Genomic DNA, 15,504 nt, shown 5'->3' on the forward strand with positions numbered 1-15,504 from the left:
ATGTGAGGGATAATTTCCATGGAGACGGCTATAATTTAGATAATGCATCATCAGAAGCACAGCATTGCATGCTCAGTCAACAAAAAAGAGATATTGGATGTTATTAGGGGCAACCAGGACAGTTCATAGAATCATAGGGCTGTTATTCTTTTATTATTTTGTATTATTATTTTTTTTTTTTAAGTCACAAATCACATCCTGCAAACCAGGGTGAGGCAGTCACTGATTTAAAAGTGGGATATGGAGTGCATTGTTACATTACATTGTTACACTCAGCACTAGAAGAAGAAGTGAAGGAGGAAGGAGAGGAAGGGGAAGCAATACTGCGTCCAGAGCAGAAGCTGTGGGTTGAGCTGAGGCGGGGTGAAGGGAGGGTCAGGATGAAGAAAGTAATCCAGGACAGCTGTCCCATGCAGGCCCACACACACTTTTTAATAACGTGGATAACTATTTTCATTAATGCACTGAGTATCTTCCACTCTGCTCAATACACTGATTCTCTCACTTGCTCCTGTCCAAGAGGCTTTGTGAATCTGGGCCCCGGTCCTGCTCTAATCCCACCCCTGCTGAACTTCCTCCACTTGATGACATCATGGTGTCATCCTTCTCCTATGTGTCTCTTTTAGATCGATTTTAAACTGTCGTTTTGGTAATGATTCAATCATAACTGTCCACCACCAGCTAGTTCCTCTTTCGGGCATGTGTTGCACCGTCACCACAGTTTCTCCACATGAGATTTTCCCACACCATTTGCTGCCTAACACATGATGACACACTGATTAAGAATAAGGAACACACACACACACACACACACACACACAAAGGGCACAGGAAGATGAGTTGATCCTCTACTATCACTACTTTGAATAAAATGCCGCCTGCTCTTTCTCTCTCTACCTCTTTAGTGCTCATACAGATTTTTTTTGGAAAAGCCTATTCATATTTCACATAGGGATTGTGGACGACACACCAACTGAGGCAGAAAGACGACTTCCGCTTACAGCTTCTATAAAACTGATTCTGATTCTGGTTACATTAAGGGGAAAAATACATTTTATTTATGTAGCACTTTAAAAGACACTCAGTGACACTAAAAACAAAATAATGAGAATAAGAAGAAGTATTATTATAGTATTATTATATGAACAGCAGCAGGATAATGCTATCATGAACTTAGAATTAATAGCAAAAAGATAAAACTGCATAATATCAAAATATCAAGAAAAATAACATGAACGAAAATAAATTGTACAAAAAAGGGTCAAACAAACGATGCAGATTATGTGTTAATTGGACAAGAAATGTAAGCCCAATAATGATTAAAGTTTGCTTGCATCCAAGATTTGATTCCCACGAGGCAGTCAGAGGGGAGAGAGTGTGACAGCAGACTGGTGACCATGGCAGCGGGTGACATGAGGGGAGCCATGCAGGGAACGAAGAGAACATATTAGATTTGAGGAAAGACAGAAAGGGATGATGCCAATATGTGGTAAATTTCCTCCAAATGCTTGCAGGACGGACAAATCAGTGTCCCGGATAAGAACAATGTAACCCAGTGTGACGGGGATAGCAGTAGGATCCAGGAGCCTCGGGACAGAGGGGGAAATCTAACCTTGGTCTCTTTGTTCCGGCTCTTTTGGTGTGCTGTGTTGCTCTCATGTTGCTATGATTTGATTCTGGGTGCGTTTGGTGAGGAACGAGGCCGTGCAGTGATGCTGCGTCAGCACATCATCAGCCAAGAACCACGGCATGCTAAAGGTGGATATAGGTACAATCGAAAGTGTTTTTTAGTCCACTTGCATAACTTACTCATTCATGTTAATATCCATGTTGTAGACTCCAGTGACTGGCTGAGGAAGGCATTTTATAATATTTTATTTTAAGCCCAACAGGTAGAAACTCCCTCATGTATATTCTCTAACCTTTAACCTTTCAATAATGATTATTTTATTCTAACATGATGTGTGTATTTTATTTTAGTTTATCTTGATGGTGCAATTGGGGTGCAGATGCTGTGGATTTAAGTGATTTAAATCTTACAAGGTACATTAACGCGCATGTTGGTTTTACAAATATGTGATCATTTCCTTTTCTCTGTATTTATTGCTAATATTCATTTCCCCCACATTAGAATAACTTGACTTTTAGTCTCAACATGCCTGTTGCTCTGGGCTAATACAGGGCCGGGCAGTAGGGTGTCCAGAGTGACTCTTAAGTGCATGGTTTGTAATATCCCAGTGTGGTGTGACAAACCAAATAACATGGTGTGTGTAACCACTTTAATGTAATTTGTTAGCCCTACGTCAACTGTGTGCCGGGAAACCAGTATGACACCCTTTGTTGTTGCTTATTCTGATTCACTAGCATACTTAAGCAGCACGTGTGTCAGTGATTAAATTACATGTCAGCTTTCATAAAGGGAAACCTCAGAGGAGCCGTACCTACAGTAAGAACGGAGGCCATGACAGATATCTGGGTATGATAAAATAAATCAGCTTGTACTTAAGAAGCTTTTATGTCCAATTTAACCTTTCTTGCACTGGAATTGATAGATGACATTCCCACTGAATGTCATCAAAGTGTCAATGTGATCCTGAGCCACTCTTTCTCAACTCCTGAACAGCAGACGTCTACAGCAGGACACTGATGATGTCACTGCTATGCTAACCTGTTAAAGATCTAATCCATAACTGCAGAATGGCACCCCACATTGCAAAACCTTTTTTTACATAATGATTTATTGGATTTCAGACATTTTTTCACTCTAAAATTCATTGTCGGAGCTTTTGATACAAGATGTGTATGGTATGGGACAACAAAACCTGAATTTAAAAATGGTGTTGTGAGGCTACAAACGGTTTGTTTACATTCATAATAATTGTAAACAATGGGGTAAATTAGACCTGTTTTTGCATTATTTGGCATTAAGAAAGTTCCCAAAAGCTTATCATCTACATGTTACATCTTTATATGTCAATAATGTCAATAGACCCAAAATTTAGATGGTCAATTCAAAATTTTAAATTGCCCATTCCCCTCTAAGCTTATTGTGAGTCTTGTTTGGTTTCAAGATTTTAATTAAGTGATGATTGCCAGAATGCACCATGAATATGCTGTACAGTAGCAATATGATCTGGAGATCAATTTAAAACATGCTGCCTCATGGCACAAGTCTTCTTGATCATGTAGATTGAATTAATGGACCAGGTGCATAAAATTGGTAGATGCCTTCTTCAACATCGTTACCCAGTGTCCCACAGTGCAAAGCGTCCAAACGTCAGTATCTGCTCTGAACAGTTCAGTACTTAGACCAAGAGGACTGAATGGCATCAGTCCAGGAGGCGGCCATCTTTATGCACTTGAGGCATTTAACTTATTTTTTAAATGTGTCAGCTTTTGCTATGAGAAGCTGGATAAAAACCTAAGATGTGCAAACTTACCACAAACAACATGATCAGGAGTCAGAGGTCACAGGTTCCCAAAACGCCCTCATGAGCAAAGAGGCCGAGCCTCAGTGTGTGTTTACTGTTCTAATTTCATTAAAACTATAACTGTGTTTTTAGTGTTTCTCTAATATGTTTAATATGCTGTTGTGGATGTATCTGTCCCATATAAAAAAAAAACCATTCTACATACAGTAGGCACAGGTATATAGGTATACATAGGCAAAACAGGAAAAGAGGAGTTAAGGAGTTAATATTTTACAGACAGCAATCAACATTCAAAACATCCTCAGAGATTAAACCTATAAAAAGGAAATCATGTTTTCCAACTGGCATTTAGTGCATACAGGATAGGCAGCAGAACACAAATATGGTAAAACAAGAAAATATTTTCAAATGGTATAAAAGTGTTACAAAATTCATGGTTAGAAATTAGGCCATAGCAGCATTTAATCTAGAAGGCTATTATGCTTTAACTTTTTTTCTCTAAGGCCCCACATTTATATTTTGTCTCACAAGTAAACATTTAGGCTATTCTATCATAACTTAGTTGCCATCATTTACTCAGTTTTCAGGCTAATCTACAGTACTTGTCCACAGTATCAATCAACCGTACAATGGAGGACATTGGGAAGGCCTAGGTAACCTTACATGATAAATAACTTTTACTGTAATTTAGTCCAGAACGAATTGGGGGGCATTTTTGTCCTAATTCTCGCGAGTCTCTAGTGTTAAGTGTTAAACTGTTAAAAACTCTACAAGATGCAGAAGAAGAAGTCCCGGTCCCGATGCCCAGGGCGGCGTTGTTGAAATGACGAGCCAGAGAGCTGCTGTGAGCAGCAGCCAGGCGGTCCCCGCGCTGCACCGCTCTCCTGGTCTGCAAGAGAGGGAGAGAGAGGAGGGAGGAGGAGAGGAGAGGAGAGGAGAGGAGAGGAGAGGAGAGGAGAGGAGAGGAGAGACGGCAGAGAGAAGGGAAGAGTCAGGGAGAAGAAGGGGACAAGGTGAGAGGGAGGGGAGAGAAAAGTACAAAATTGAGGATATTCAGGGGAGGAAAGGGATGGGCGCTGGGGGAAGGGACAGGAGAGGAGGTTTTTTTTTCTTTATTTTTCTTCCTCACATCATACATTGCTGCTTTATTGAGTTGCCTTGACATCTTGAGGTTGAGTCTGTTCTTTCTCTACAGCAGACACGTCACAATGTGGGGAAAAGCTTCTGCGCTGCCACTAAAATCAACTGAAACTGTTACTTATAATTTCAGCACTGTAAACATGCCTTATTCAAACCAAAGGGAGCGAGCTGCACCCACTGGCTGAACTACAGTAGAAATGTTCTTCCATAAGAAACTAAAAATCTAAATATCGAGACCTCTTATCATTCATCATCATATATACACTTTTAAACATTTAAAACCAAATTTCTTTTTGTTTTCAGTTCTTTGCAACTGCATCACACATGACAATTATGGAATAAGCCATGATATCTTAATATATGAAATATCAGAATATACAATCTAAGGCCAGAGACAGATAAATGCTTGATATGTCACAGAAATACAAGATTATATGCTCATGCACTGGATATAAATGTAAAATAAAATCTATGCTTTTGATATTGACCAACTGTGTTAAAGTTGTTGTGGGGAAAGCGTAACTTTTTTTTGGATACAAAGTTCCAGCTGGACCTTACAAGCTCAATAAGTGACAGAAATATGAAATACTTAATTTTTATTTTTATTATTTTGCATAGAAAACATTTGTGCACACAGCTCTTCCCGTCCTACAGCCTGTCGTCTAGTAAAAGTCTTGTAGCCTGCAATAGCAGTTCATACAACAAAGAATACTGATTTGTTCCATCTCATCTCCAATAAATCTAAAACCAACTCCAGACAAATTTCAGATCTCAGGAATTACAGAATAAATGATGACAGATGAGAAGCAGACATGGATGATTGGTACGACACTTAGAGGAAAGACGACACTCATCCTGAAATTAGTAGCTGGTCATTTTATTTTCTCGTCTCTAACTTGCTCTAATGAAGCCAGATTCTCTCCATCAAACGCTAAGTCAACAGAGAGAGAGGGAACAATCTGGCTAGTGAGATCAAACAGTAAATTTGGAAAACAACTGCTTTTTGACACTAAACTAAATCCATCAAAAGGAACTGTACACAGTACCAACAAGTTCTGTACAGTGCCAAGGAACAGTTCATGTGATTACAACTCAAAGCACCAAATTTTGAAACTCCATTAAGAAATCTTTGCTTTATTATGTTCATCTACAGTTCAGTACCGTTGCTGCCAAGGTCAGGCATGAAATCACAAGGCAGTTTAAGTACACAGCCAACTGCACACTGTATTCTGTCTGCTTCTGACCCGCAGTGTTTTTACTGCAGAGATGCAAATAGCAGATAAAGCAGATAAGTTGCAACTTTATTTTCCCCTAGGGACAAAGATAAATGCTCTTATGTAATGGGACAAACTTCGTTATAAACTAGTGCTGGTCTGGTAAATGTCATATTAAGGAACAAGAGGGCACAAGAGGTTTTTTCTTTCAATATACTTTGAACTTTATTCATAAAGAAATTCAGTATACAGTAAAATCCTTTTTCAGTTATGGTTATGAAAAGAACATACACACATGGCGTGACGAACAACACCCAGTCAGGTGATCGATAAGCCACTACAGCTTTCAAAATAGTTGAGCCGGAGCCATCGATTGAGAGTTTTAACACTATACAGCTGACAGCGGCAGCCATGTTGGCTCCACAATCCTACTTCACAGCTGCTGTTGCTAAGTCTCTGGTGATTCTCTGAGAAGCAGCGCGCTCCTGTCCAGCTTGAGAGAGGAAGAGGACTCTGGCGCTCAACTCTGGCCCAAAGCGTCACGTCATGGACACTTCAAAAGCACTTTCACATTAGATCTGATGACAAACAGGCTGACACACTCTTCAGCGCCTTTGTCTCTCTTTCCATGGGCATTTTTGAAGTGTCCTACATTAGTCGTTCTATATTGGTTATTCTTTGTCAGAATATTTTTAGGATGTCGGGCCTCTCACCATGCTGATGTTATAGAGGGTGTTGTTGCATATTTACAGCCAGCAACTTCGATTAAAAGGGGCAGCTACATTTTGCCCATAGTACAATCTAATCAAACTCCCTATCGGAGGCTGAGCTAAGCAACACTGAAATCAATTTTAACTGAACACAAAACTTGAATTGCTTTGGATAATGCTTGAAATCTGCATGTGTGGTGGAACGACACTGAACTGAAGCTGAACTCCTCAGATGAATTTTTAAGGCATCAACGTTAACAACAATTTTAGACGTGGGATAATATAAAAGCAAGTCACAAACAAACAGTTTGGATGAAAATATGCATCTTTGGAAAAGTTGTAGCAGTTGCTCCCTTTGGTTGTGTGTGTGTGTGTGTGTATAATCAATTACTTATTGATACAGAAATAAGTATAACGCAGGATCTCAGAGTACAGATATCTAAATTGCAGATATTTAGATTACGCAGTCAAATGTTTGAAGGCAAAAAGGCATTTGACTGAAACACTGGGTGCTAGTGGTTCAGCAGTGTGATCATTTGAGTAATCTATTGCATTTCAAAAGGGATTACAATTTTAATCATGTAATTAATCATCTGCAATGGATTACCTCTCCACTACACACCCCGTGTGTGTAGAGGAGAGGTACTCACTCCATTTTACACCCTGGAATGAATTTAACCAAACACATAACTGATATTGGTGATGTACCAATGGGGCAGTTTAACCAATCAGGTGATTTTTTCTTCAGGGGTACCAATGTCCAATAGAAATGCTTCTTGAAGATCAATAATGTTAGCCAGTGTAGAATGAGAAAAGGGATTGGGACTACGGAAAAGGGAATTAGCGCAAACTGGACGAGACGACGACGACGTAGATGATGGAGAGGATCAAGAGGGTGAGGCCGATTCCCAGGGACACGTGGTTCAGTATCTTGGCCATCCTGCTGCTGCGCTCCGCCGACAGCTGGTCCCCCGCATGGTTGGCTTCACGCGCCTGAAGGAGGGAGGGAGGAGGAAGAGGGAGGAGGAAGAGGGAGGGAGGGAGGGGATGGGTGGTATTAGAGAGAAAAAAACAATTAGCAAAGATGAATGAGGGGGAGCGACGTGTCAGTGAGAGTCAAAATTAAAGTGAAAGGGAGAATACAAGTGTGAGAGCGACAGAGGGAGAGATGTGAAGGAGGGGTGAATGGAGGAATGGGGGAAATAGACACAGGTGAACAACAAGAAAGGGGTACAGAGTGAGAGAGGGAAGGAGACAGAAAACAGATGGGGAAGAGGAACATGTAAGGAAAGAAAGACTGAACATTTTGGAGCATGAGGACGACCATGCAGGCCATGCAAGCAGAGTCCGAAATTCACTGTCTGGCCCACCTGCCAAGGGCTGATCACCTAAAAAATCAATCTGCTAAGAATAATTTTCACCGGGCCAAAATAATGAATATACATTTTTCATAGAAATATGTCACCTTACCGTGCTATTTCATGTATAGAATCAGGTACTGTGTGTTAATTTAAAACATTTAAAATGACTCACTATATACTATAGATCAATTTTGTAATTTATCATGAAGTGCAACTGAACTCAGTATAACTGAGGCATTCAAATGTTATTGTCTTAAAAAGTTAAGACAATAACATTTATGTGCCAAAGACTAATATTACTGGTATTGGGTGGCTGTTGATTTCAGACCCTGTATGCAAGCAGTGTTGTGCAAGTTCACACTTCACAAGAGCTAGCTCAAAGTTCAGTTCACACAGATTAAAATGAACTAGTTCACGTTCATAGTTCACAATTTTGAATTTTGAACTAAGTTCACAGTCCCAAAAAATGAACTAGTTCACGTTCATTTCTTCTGTTTTTTTTAAATGAGCTGCTCCGAGCTATTCATTTTCAATAGAACCTCCTCCTACCCATCCATCCCCAGCCCCCAATCATTGCCACTGCCCACTTCCCAAACTAAATTAATTACTGTAACATTATACTACTATAGAATCACAGACAGAGATTACTTTTAAAAGCCAAGAAAAACCAATGTGAGTAGGCTATATGTTTTACCACTTAAACAATGTGTCATATTATGCAGAAAGTGAAAAAAAGAGGTGCAGTAAAGGTATAGGCTACTGTAGATGCAATGGAAATTTTATTTAGCCTGCATGAACCAAATTATGCAGCAGTTCAAAAACATTAAATAGATTCATATGCTTCCAAGCGAGCTGGTACAGGCTCCACCACTGGCTTCATTACAGTCGCTAGCTGAAAGATGTGCTATGATTTCAGTTCTGCAGAGCAAACAATTTAGAGTATTTAGAGTACTTCAGCAGTACCGGTAGCTGTGTCTGAATTGCCTAGCCATGCCGGGTGCCGTAAATCCTCGGGTACCGTAAAACCCAGTGCGTGAGCGTCGTTATTAGTTGCAAACGGATACGTTCAGTTCACCGTTCACCAAAAACATGAGCACGTTCATCAGCGCGTTCATGCACAACACTGCATGCAAGTCACTGAGACAGAATCATGTTGGCCTGATAGCACTAGCAGCTTGGCTGTGGAAATACTGTACATCTGAAGGACTAACACACAAGAGGAGTGCAGCCACAGCAAGACTCAATGTCAGATGAATGCAGCTTTTCACATTTCTTTTCAAAGAGATTTCTTGAGTAGTGTCAACAGGCGGAATCATAGTTGAGAGCGTTATTATCCTTTTTTGATAAGGTCATCTTAAACCTGAGATCATCTTTGACCATTAACTTTCATGTAACAAAGATGCAAACACACATTTAAAAAAGGATGCGTCATTTCTCAACACATCCATGAGTCTTTCTGGGGCCAACACATCCTGTGTTACTTTTCAACATAACGTGTGTTAAAGGGTTAATCATGACATTATTTTATGAACGTATTGAAAAGTAATGCAGGATGTGTCTTTGCTCTAGGCAGACACATTAATATGTTAAAAAGGCGAGGGCAGAGCCATGATAGCCTGGTAGTTCCAGTGTCAGGAGGGGTAGCAGCATGTCAGTCCTGATAACACAGATACAGCAGTCTGGGAAACATCCAGCAAACTACCTCATGTGTTGACATTGGAAATGCTCTGGCCTGGAGTAGCAAGCTGAAGTGCAAACAATGCATTGTACAGCAAAGTAATGAGTCTGAGTATGACTAAAAATGAATCTCATCCCCTATATCTCTCCTGCGTTTCCTGACATTCTCTCCACTGTATTATCACACTATTATGAGTCCTTGCAATCAGAAACAATGGTTTAAAGTGTATGGCCGCAGTGCATTCCCAAAACAACAGCTGGAATAAATTCACCCATTGGGCAAACACACACAGTAATGCCAGAGCTACTATACTAAATACTCCCTAAAGCTTTAGCCAGCACATTAACCTACACACCAAACATTTTGATAAGAGTATTCATGCTGGAAGGGGAGTGTCGGGAGTATTTATCTCTACTCTATTAGCAAATGAGACAGAAATGGCTTCAAATAATAATGATATCGCAAGAAGAACCCCTGCCTGGCCTCATCTGCTCTGGTCTGGTTTCTCTCTTCTATCTAGCATACTTTGAGGCAGGAGGAATAGTTGTGTGCCACAAAGAGCATCGTCCTGTGAGCGTAACATTGAGATTCAACGCAGCAGAGTCGAACAAACAGGACAGGAGGATATGAAACACATTCTTTAGCCAGCAGTCTGGCTCCCAGCGCCACGAGAGTCTGTAGGTAAAGTAACCCAAGAGGAACCGAGAGTAACAGAGTATATTAGCCGTTACAGGTTTAATCAGGTAAACAGCAATCTGCAAGAGATTACATTTACAAAGCAACCTTCACAGCCTTGGTTATGAGGTATGGTAGATGAATACGAGGCACACCTACTCTCTCCATGAAAAAGACTGATGAGGTGAATCCAGGCAAAAGCTTTAATGTACAGTAGATGAGGGGGAGGAGAAAGATTTAAGAGGAACTTTTTCAGCCTTGATAAACAGGATTGTGAAAAAGAGAGCGAGCCTCAATATTGGGCAATGGGCACGTGTCTGAATTTCTGTATAAAAAGATAACAAGCAATTGGCCTGCAATCCATTTTGGATGCGATCCTCCTGGTTTGAGAAACAAAGCTCCAAGTTCGTCTATAAAGCCACTCTGTGTCTTTAACCAGAAACCAGCCCACAGTTTTAATCTAATCAAACTCCCACTCCCTCTCACACACCCCTATTAAAACAAGCTCTGGTTCCTGCACTCGCCTGTCTCTGTGTGTACTTGAATGCATCTGAGTGTGTGTGTGTGTGTGTGTGTTTTCTGTATCTGCCGTGAGAAGGCATTGTCGGCTATAGTAAAGCCGGTCATGATTACCAGCAGCTGTCTGGCTTGCTTTCATGCACGGCTGTGTCCCGTTCCAACAATGTGGCTCCATTCTCCTGCTCCTACACACTTTACACATGGCTGCATCTCATTCCAACACCGCTGCTCCCTAACATTTACCCTTCGGAACTGAAATGCATCTCAAGTCAACTTTTGCTCCTTGCTATGTTCCTGCATTTTTGCTCACTCCCTTAAAGGAATACACCAATTTTTCTTTATCAACGAGTTTATAAAAGAACTTGTCAAACAGTTAGTGTATTTCTTTAACAGATCTGAAAAGAGTTCCATACGTTCCATACTTGCGTTTATATACTCTAGTCTTCCTGATTAATTCCCAAATACACTATCATTTATTATTTTTGCCTTCTGATTTCCCTCTTCTTTCGTGTTTAAATTTAAGTAAACAAAATTAATTGGCCTATACTAAATTTAGCTAGACTAATTATACTAAACCATTAGCGTTTCTGTTGGTGACTTTGTTGTTCACATTTCAGCTTATAATCCTTTCAGATCTGTGAACTTAAATGGTCGAGGACATTAACAAAGTCAGCATCTCCGAGGAATGGAACTTGGCCGAGGTCTAATTGCATAACAACCTCTTTATTGGATCATCTAGATGCCACTGCCTCGTCTCTCCTCCTGTCAAATGGCCACTCTGTTACAGTAAAACAAAAATCTGCCCTATTTCAGTAAAATTAGACAACTGAATCAGTTTTTGTAAACATGAGCAACTCTCTCCCAAAGCTCGAACCAGAGAAGTCATGAAAGGACAGTCAGGAGCTGCTCTGATTCTTTTTCAACGAAGCCCCAATCTGTCTTTACAGCATGGCATCCGTTGTTGTCAATGTCAAATTAACTGACTGAACATTTGAAACATGGACTGAAACATGGACTGATATTATATGATAGTATATGGCGAGTTTTTTTACATGTAGTTTGTAGCTGTAAAAGGTTTATTTACATATCTGTGTCTTGAGTTACAATAGGTTATGAAAGTTAGCAAAAAGCTTAGTTTACATGCACAAGTCAAGAGTCTTTATGAATGTATGTAGACTTCTATGGTCAAATATATTGTGGATTGTGGCATCAAGGGGCGTAGAAACACTACAAAAGATGGCTTTGATTCAGCACCAATTAGGCCTTCCTACTCACTTAAAAACTCATTTTACATAACAACAACCTCTGTATTGGATCAACTAGGCACCACTTGCTCTGTTCTTCTCCATCTAAAGATTTTTTACTTTGTTTCATTGCTAGAATATTTGACAGTCAGGGATTGTGGACGATTGTAGACCGGGAGGTCAGAGGTCAGGAAGGTCTCTGTAAGCAGCAGGCCAAACTGCCAGAGTGACTTAAACCAAACAAATCACATGTGAGTCACACATCGCTGCTATCTGTGGGCTAATACAGTCAGGTGGAAATTCCCTCAGTGGTCTTGATAAACAGTCATAAGTGGAAGAAGCTCTAACCTCAAGACTAGTTTCACATTCAGGGTTCACACACTTTTTCACCAATGACTTTCAATGACTTTTCCATGACTTCTCCACAACCTTAACTTAATTTCCATGACCGAAAGAAATGACTTCTCTGCGGTACCACTGAAAATTTTGTACTGTAACACTGTATAAGTAAAATTAGGTCTGCATTTCAAACATATGGTGCCTCTCTAGGACAAATAAACACCAGACACACCTAGATACATTTTGTCATATTTTAAATGCAATACCAGTTTAAAATTTTTGTCAGTGTCTCAAAAGATAAATCAAAAATGCCATCACATTTTCTATCAGAGAGAGAGCATGAGAAAAAGAGAGAATGAAAGAGAGAGAGAGACAGACAAAGAGTAGTAGAGCAGTAGGAAGGCAAAAGGACTTTCAGCACTTATTAATGCTAATCCAAAATCAGCAGCTACAGTCATGCACTGTAGCTAGGAAAATCAATTAGTATGCAGTGTGTGCTTTTGGACACACCCAACATCTATATTTCTTTAGTAGGAGGATAAAAGAAAGTAAAAATATATTTTACAAGAACAGGGACATGGTAAACACACTGGTCATGTCTGTTAATCTGCTGTTCCAAGAAGAATTTCACTCATATCAGGGTAGGTAAGGATTTTTCTGCAGTGTTTGTGGAACACTTTGTAAACCAAAACCGTGGCATGAAAACCTTCCAACTTCAACTGTGGTGTTTTTCTTTTTGTTTCTTTAACTGATAGACCTAAATGAATTACAGTGACAGCCCTTTATGTGCTGAGAAAATGTCATGACCATGTGGGCCATAAAGCCATAAAATCCATTAGCATCAATCTAAAATTCAGGCTCATACTTCCTGAAAGAAGTTTTTTCGAAGCGACATCTGTCATCAGCGATATTAAAGGCAGAACACTTTATTGAAGATATCTAAGTAAAGGAAGCATACTGCAATCATATGAGGGAGAGAGCATTAAAGTTTACCAAACCCTCAGATCAATTTCACTACTGCTGTAAAACCCCAAAGTGGCGCACAGCTTCCTCATCCAAAGACTTATTACAGGAAGAGATATTGAATCGACAACCCCAATAACCGTCATCTCTACATTCATTAACCCTGTGACTGTGTGCATGTGTGTGTGTGTGTGTGTGAGATCTTTAATGTCTCCACCACACCAAACTGTCGAGCCTGTTAGTAAGCCTGTATCTGTCTGTAGCACTCAGCACAGCTTTGTTGCAAGCTCAACTATTAAAAGACTGACTCAGGTCTTCAGCAAATAAATAACTAATTTGGGCTGAATCTCTACATAAGCGATTCTCAAACTACGAGTTGGGAGCTCCCAGCTCATCCACGCATTACAAGAAGGTTTTAGTAGAATATTTTAATACTTTAGTGAGTCCAATTTCAACACGGCACTTCAAAAAATGAAGCAAAATGTCTCCATCAGCCTGGGTGCCTAGAGACTAGATAAAGAGCTGCACTTTCCTGTTTACACAAACCCTATTGATTGATTCATGCATGTGAGCCAGAGGAAAGGAGAGGTGATTTTCTGGTTGGGAGGGGGGCTAAAGCCTAGATGAGCATAGGATCTACCAGCTGAATATTTTGCAGTAGCGTTCAACCTAGTAACTGACGTGTAGCATACAAAGTGTAAAGGGATGGGACGATGTGTTGAAATTCAATATATCGCAATAGGTTAGCATGGCCTAAAGCCTATTGGAGGAATATTGTTTTCTAATGTTTTTGTTTTTGTTACTTTGTACAATAAATCTGAACTACAACTTACAGTGAAATATCTAATGAACATTCTTCTTTATTATCGTCCTCATTATTATTATTACATATTAATTAACTTATTTTTGGTTTTTATATGCACTGCTGTATCACCAAGAATATTCTTATTATTTTTTCTTACTGTTATTATTATTTTAATTATTATTACTATCGATTCTATTTATTTATTTTATTTTATTATTAGTTTATATATAGGCTATATTTATACATAGACTACTACTGCTATTTTATATGTTGAATTATTACTATATATTGTTTCTTCTTTCACTTCTCGTTTTCTGTATCCCCCTTCCCCTCACATAATGTTTACATGTTTGTCTTTTGTCTGCTTTTGTCAGTCTTAAAAAAGAGATGGTATCTGTAATGTCATAATTTGCATATTTACAAATGTTTCTGTACTTCGGTCTCCATTCTCAATAAAAAATGTTCAAACAAAAAAAAAAAATCTAATGAACATAAGAGCATTGTGAAAATCTTTTGAGAAAAAGTTCAGATAAGTGCTTCTTCAGAATAAACTGCTTGTATGTATCTTAACCAATATCTTATAATGATATTATTATATTGAATGACACACTGGCACTTCAATTCTATTTGATGCTTTCTGCTATTGGCTCAGTTTTCCTGTTTGTTCCTGTCTGTCTCTCCGCCTGGCTGGCCGTCTGTCTATCTCTCTTGTTTCATCTGCCAGCTGCATGTGTGTGACTCTGCCTGTCTGGCTGTTGATGTGTCTGCCTGTGGTTTTCTGCCTACTTCATGTGAAAGCTGTTTGTGCCATTGTAAAGAAAGATGGGGAGGAGAGAAAAAGAAAGTGGGAGAGAGAGAGAGTGAGTGAGAGAGTGGTGGGTGATATTTGTGAGAAAATCCCTGAGCGCAGAACTGAATACTGTTGATGAAAGACAGGATGGAACAGATATCAAAAGCATGGGCTTCCAGAGAGAGCGAGAGAGAGAGAGAGAGAGAGAGAGAGAGACAGAGAGAGAGAGAGAGAGAGAGAGAGAGAGATGCCTGTTAAATGTTTATCTCTCTAACTGCTTGTTATAGAGAGAAGAGAGACATTATGATAACATAACTGTCACACAGTCCTGTACTATTTCCTTTCAGTTCAGTTCAGTTCATTTCAGTTCAGGTAAAATAAAGATTAAGTGCTAAACTGTGCAAAAACACAAAAGTGGAAAGTGCAACATAATCATCTGTCTGTCATTCCACACTTTCAGTATCACTCTGTCCACAAGCCTGTCTGTCCGTCTTCCTGTCTGTGTGTATGGGTGCCCTATCAGTCGACATGTGCTGGAACATTCTGTGACACCTCAGCCACCCACTCCCCACCCTTCACCCCCACCCCTTGACCTATGACTCCGCCCTGAGCCTTCCCCTCTGTGATTGGATGAC

The 15,504-nt window shown here is 39.8% G+C and overlaps 1 protein-coding gene across 1 annotated transcript in view; it reads right to left on the bottom strand.

The window, feature by feature from the left end:
* Positions 1-5,152: 5,152 nt before the first annotated feature.
* Positions 5,153-15,504, bottom strand: part of LOC139916198 (proline-rich transmembrane protein 1) — a 28,110-nt gene continuing 17,758 nt past the window's right edge. Inside the window, exon 3 of the mRNA XM_071905003.2 lies at positions 5,153-7,488. Within this exon, the coding sequence (XP_071761104.1) occupies positions 7,336-7,488 (153 nt within the window). The 3' untranslated portion in view covers positions 5,153-7,335. The remainder of the gene's footprint in view (positions 7,489-15,504) is intronic.

This window comes from Centroberyx gerrardi, chromosome 12 (genome assembly GCF_048128805.1).
Source record: "Centroberyx gerrardi isolate f3 chromosome 12, fCenGer3.hap1.cur.20231027, whole genome shotgun sequence".
Lineage (NCBI taxonomy): Eukaryota > Metazoa > Chordata > Actinopteri > Beryciformes > Berycidae > Centroberyx > Centroberyx gerrardi.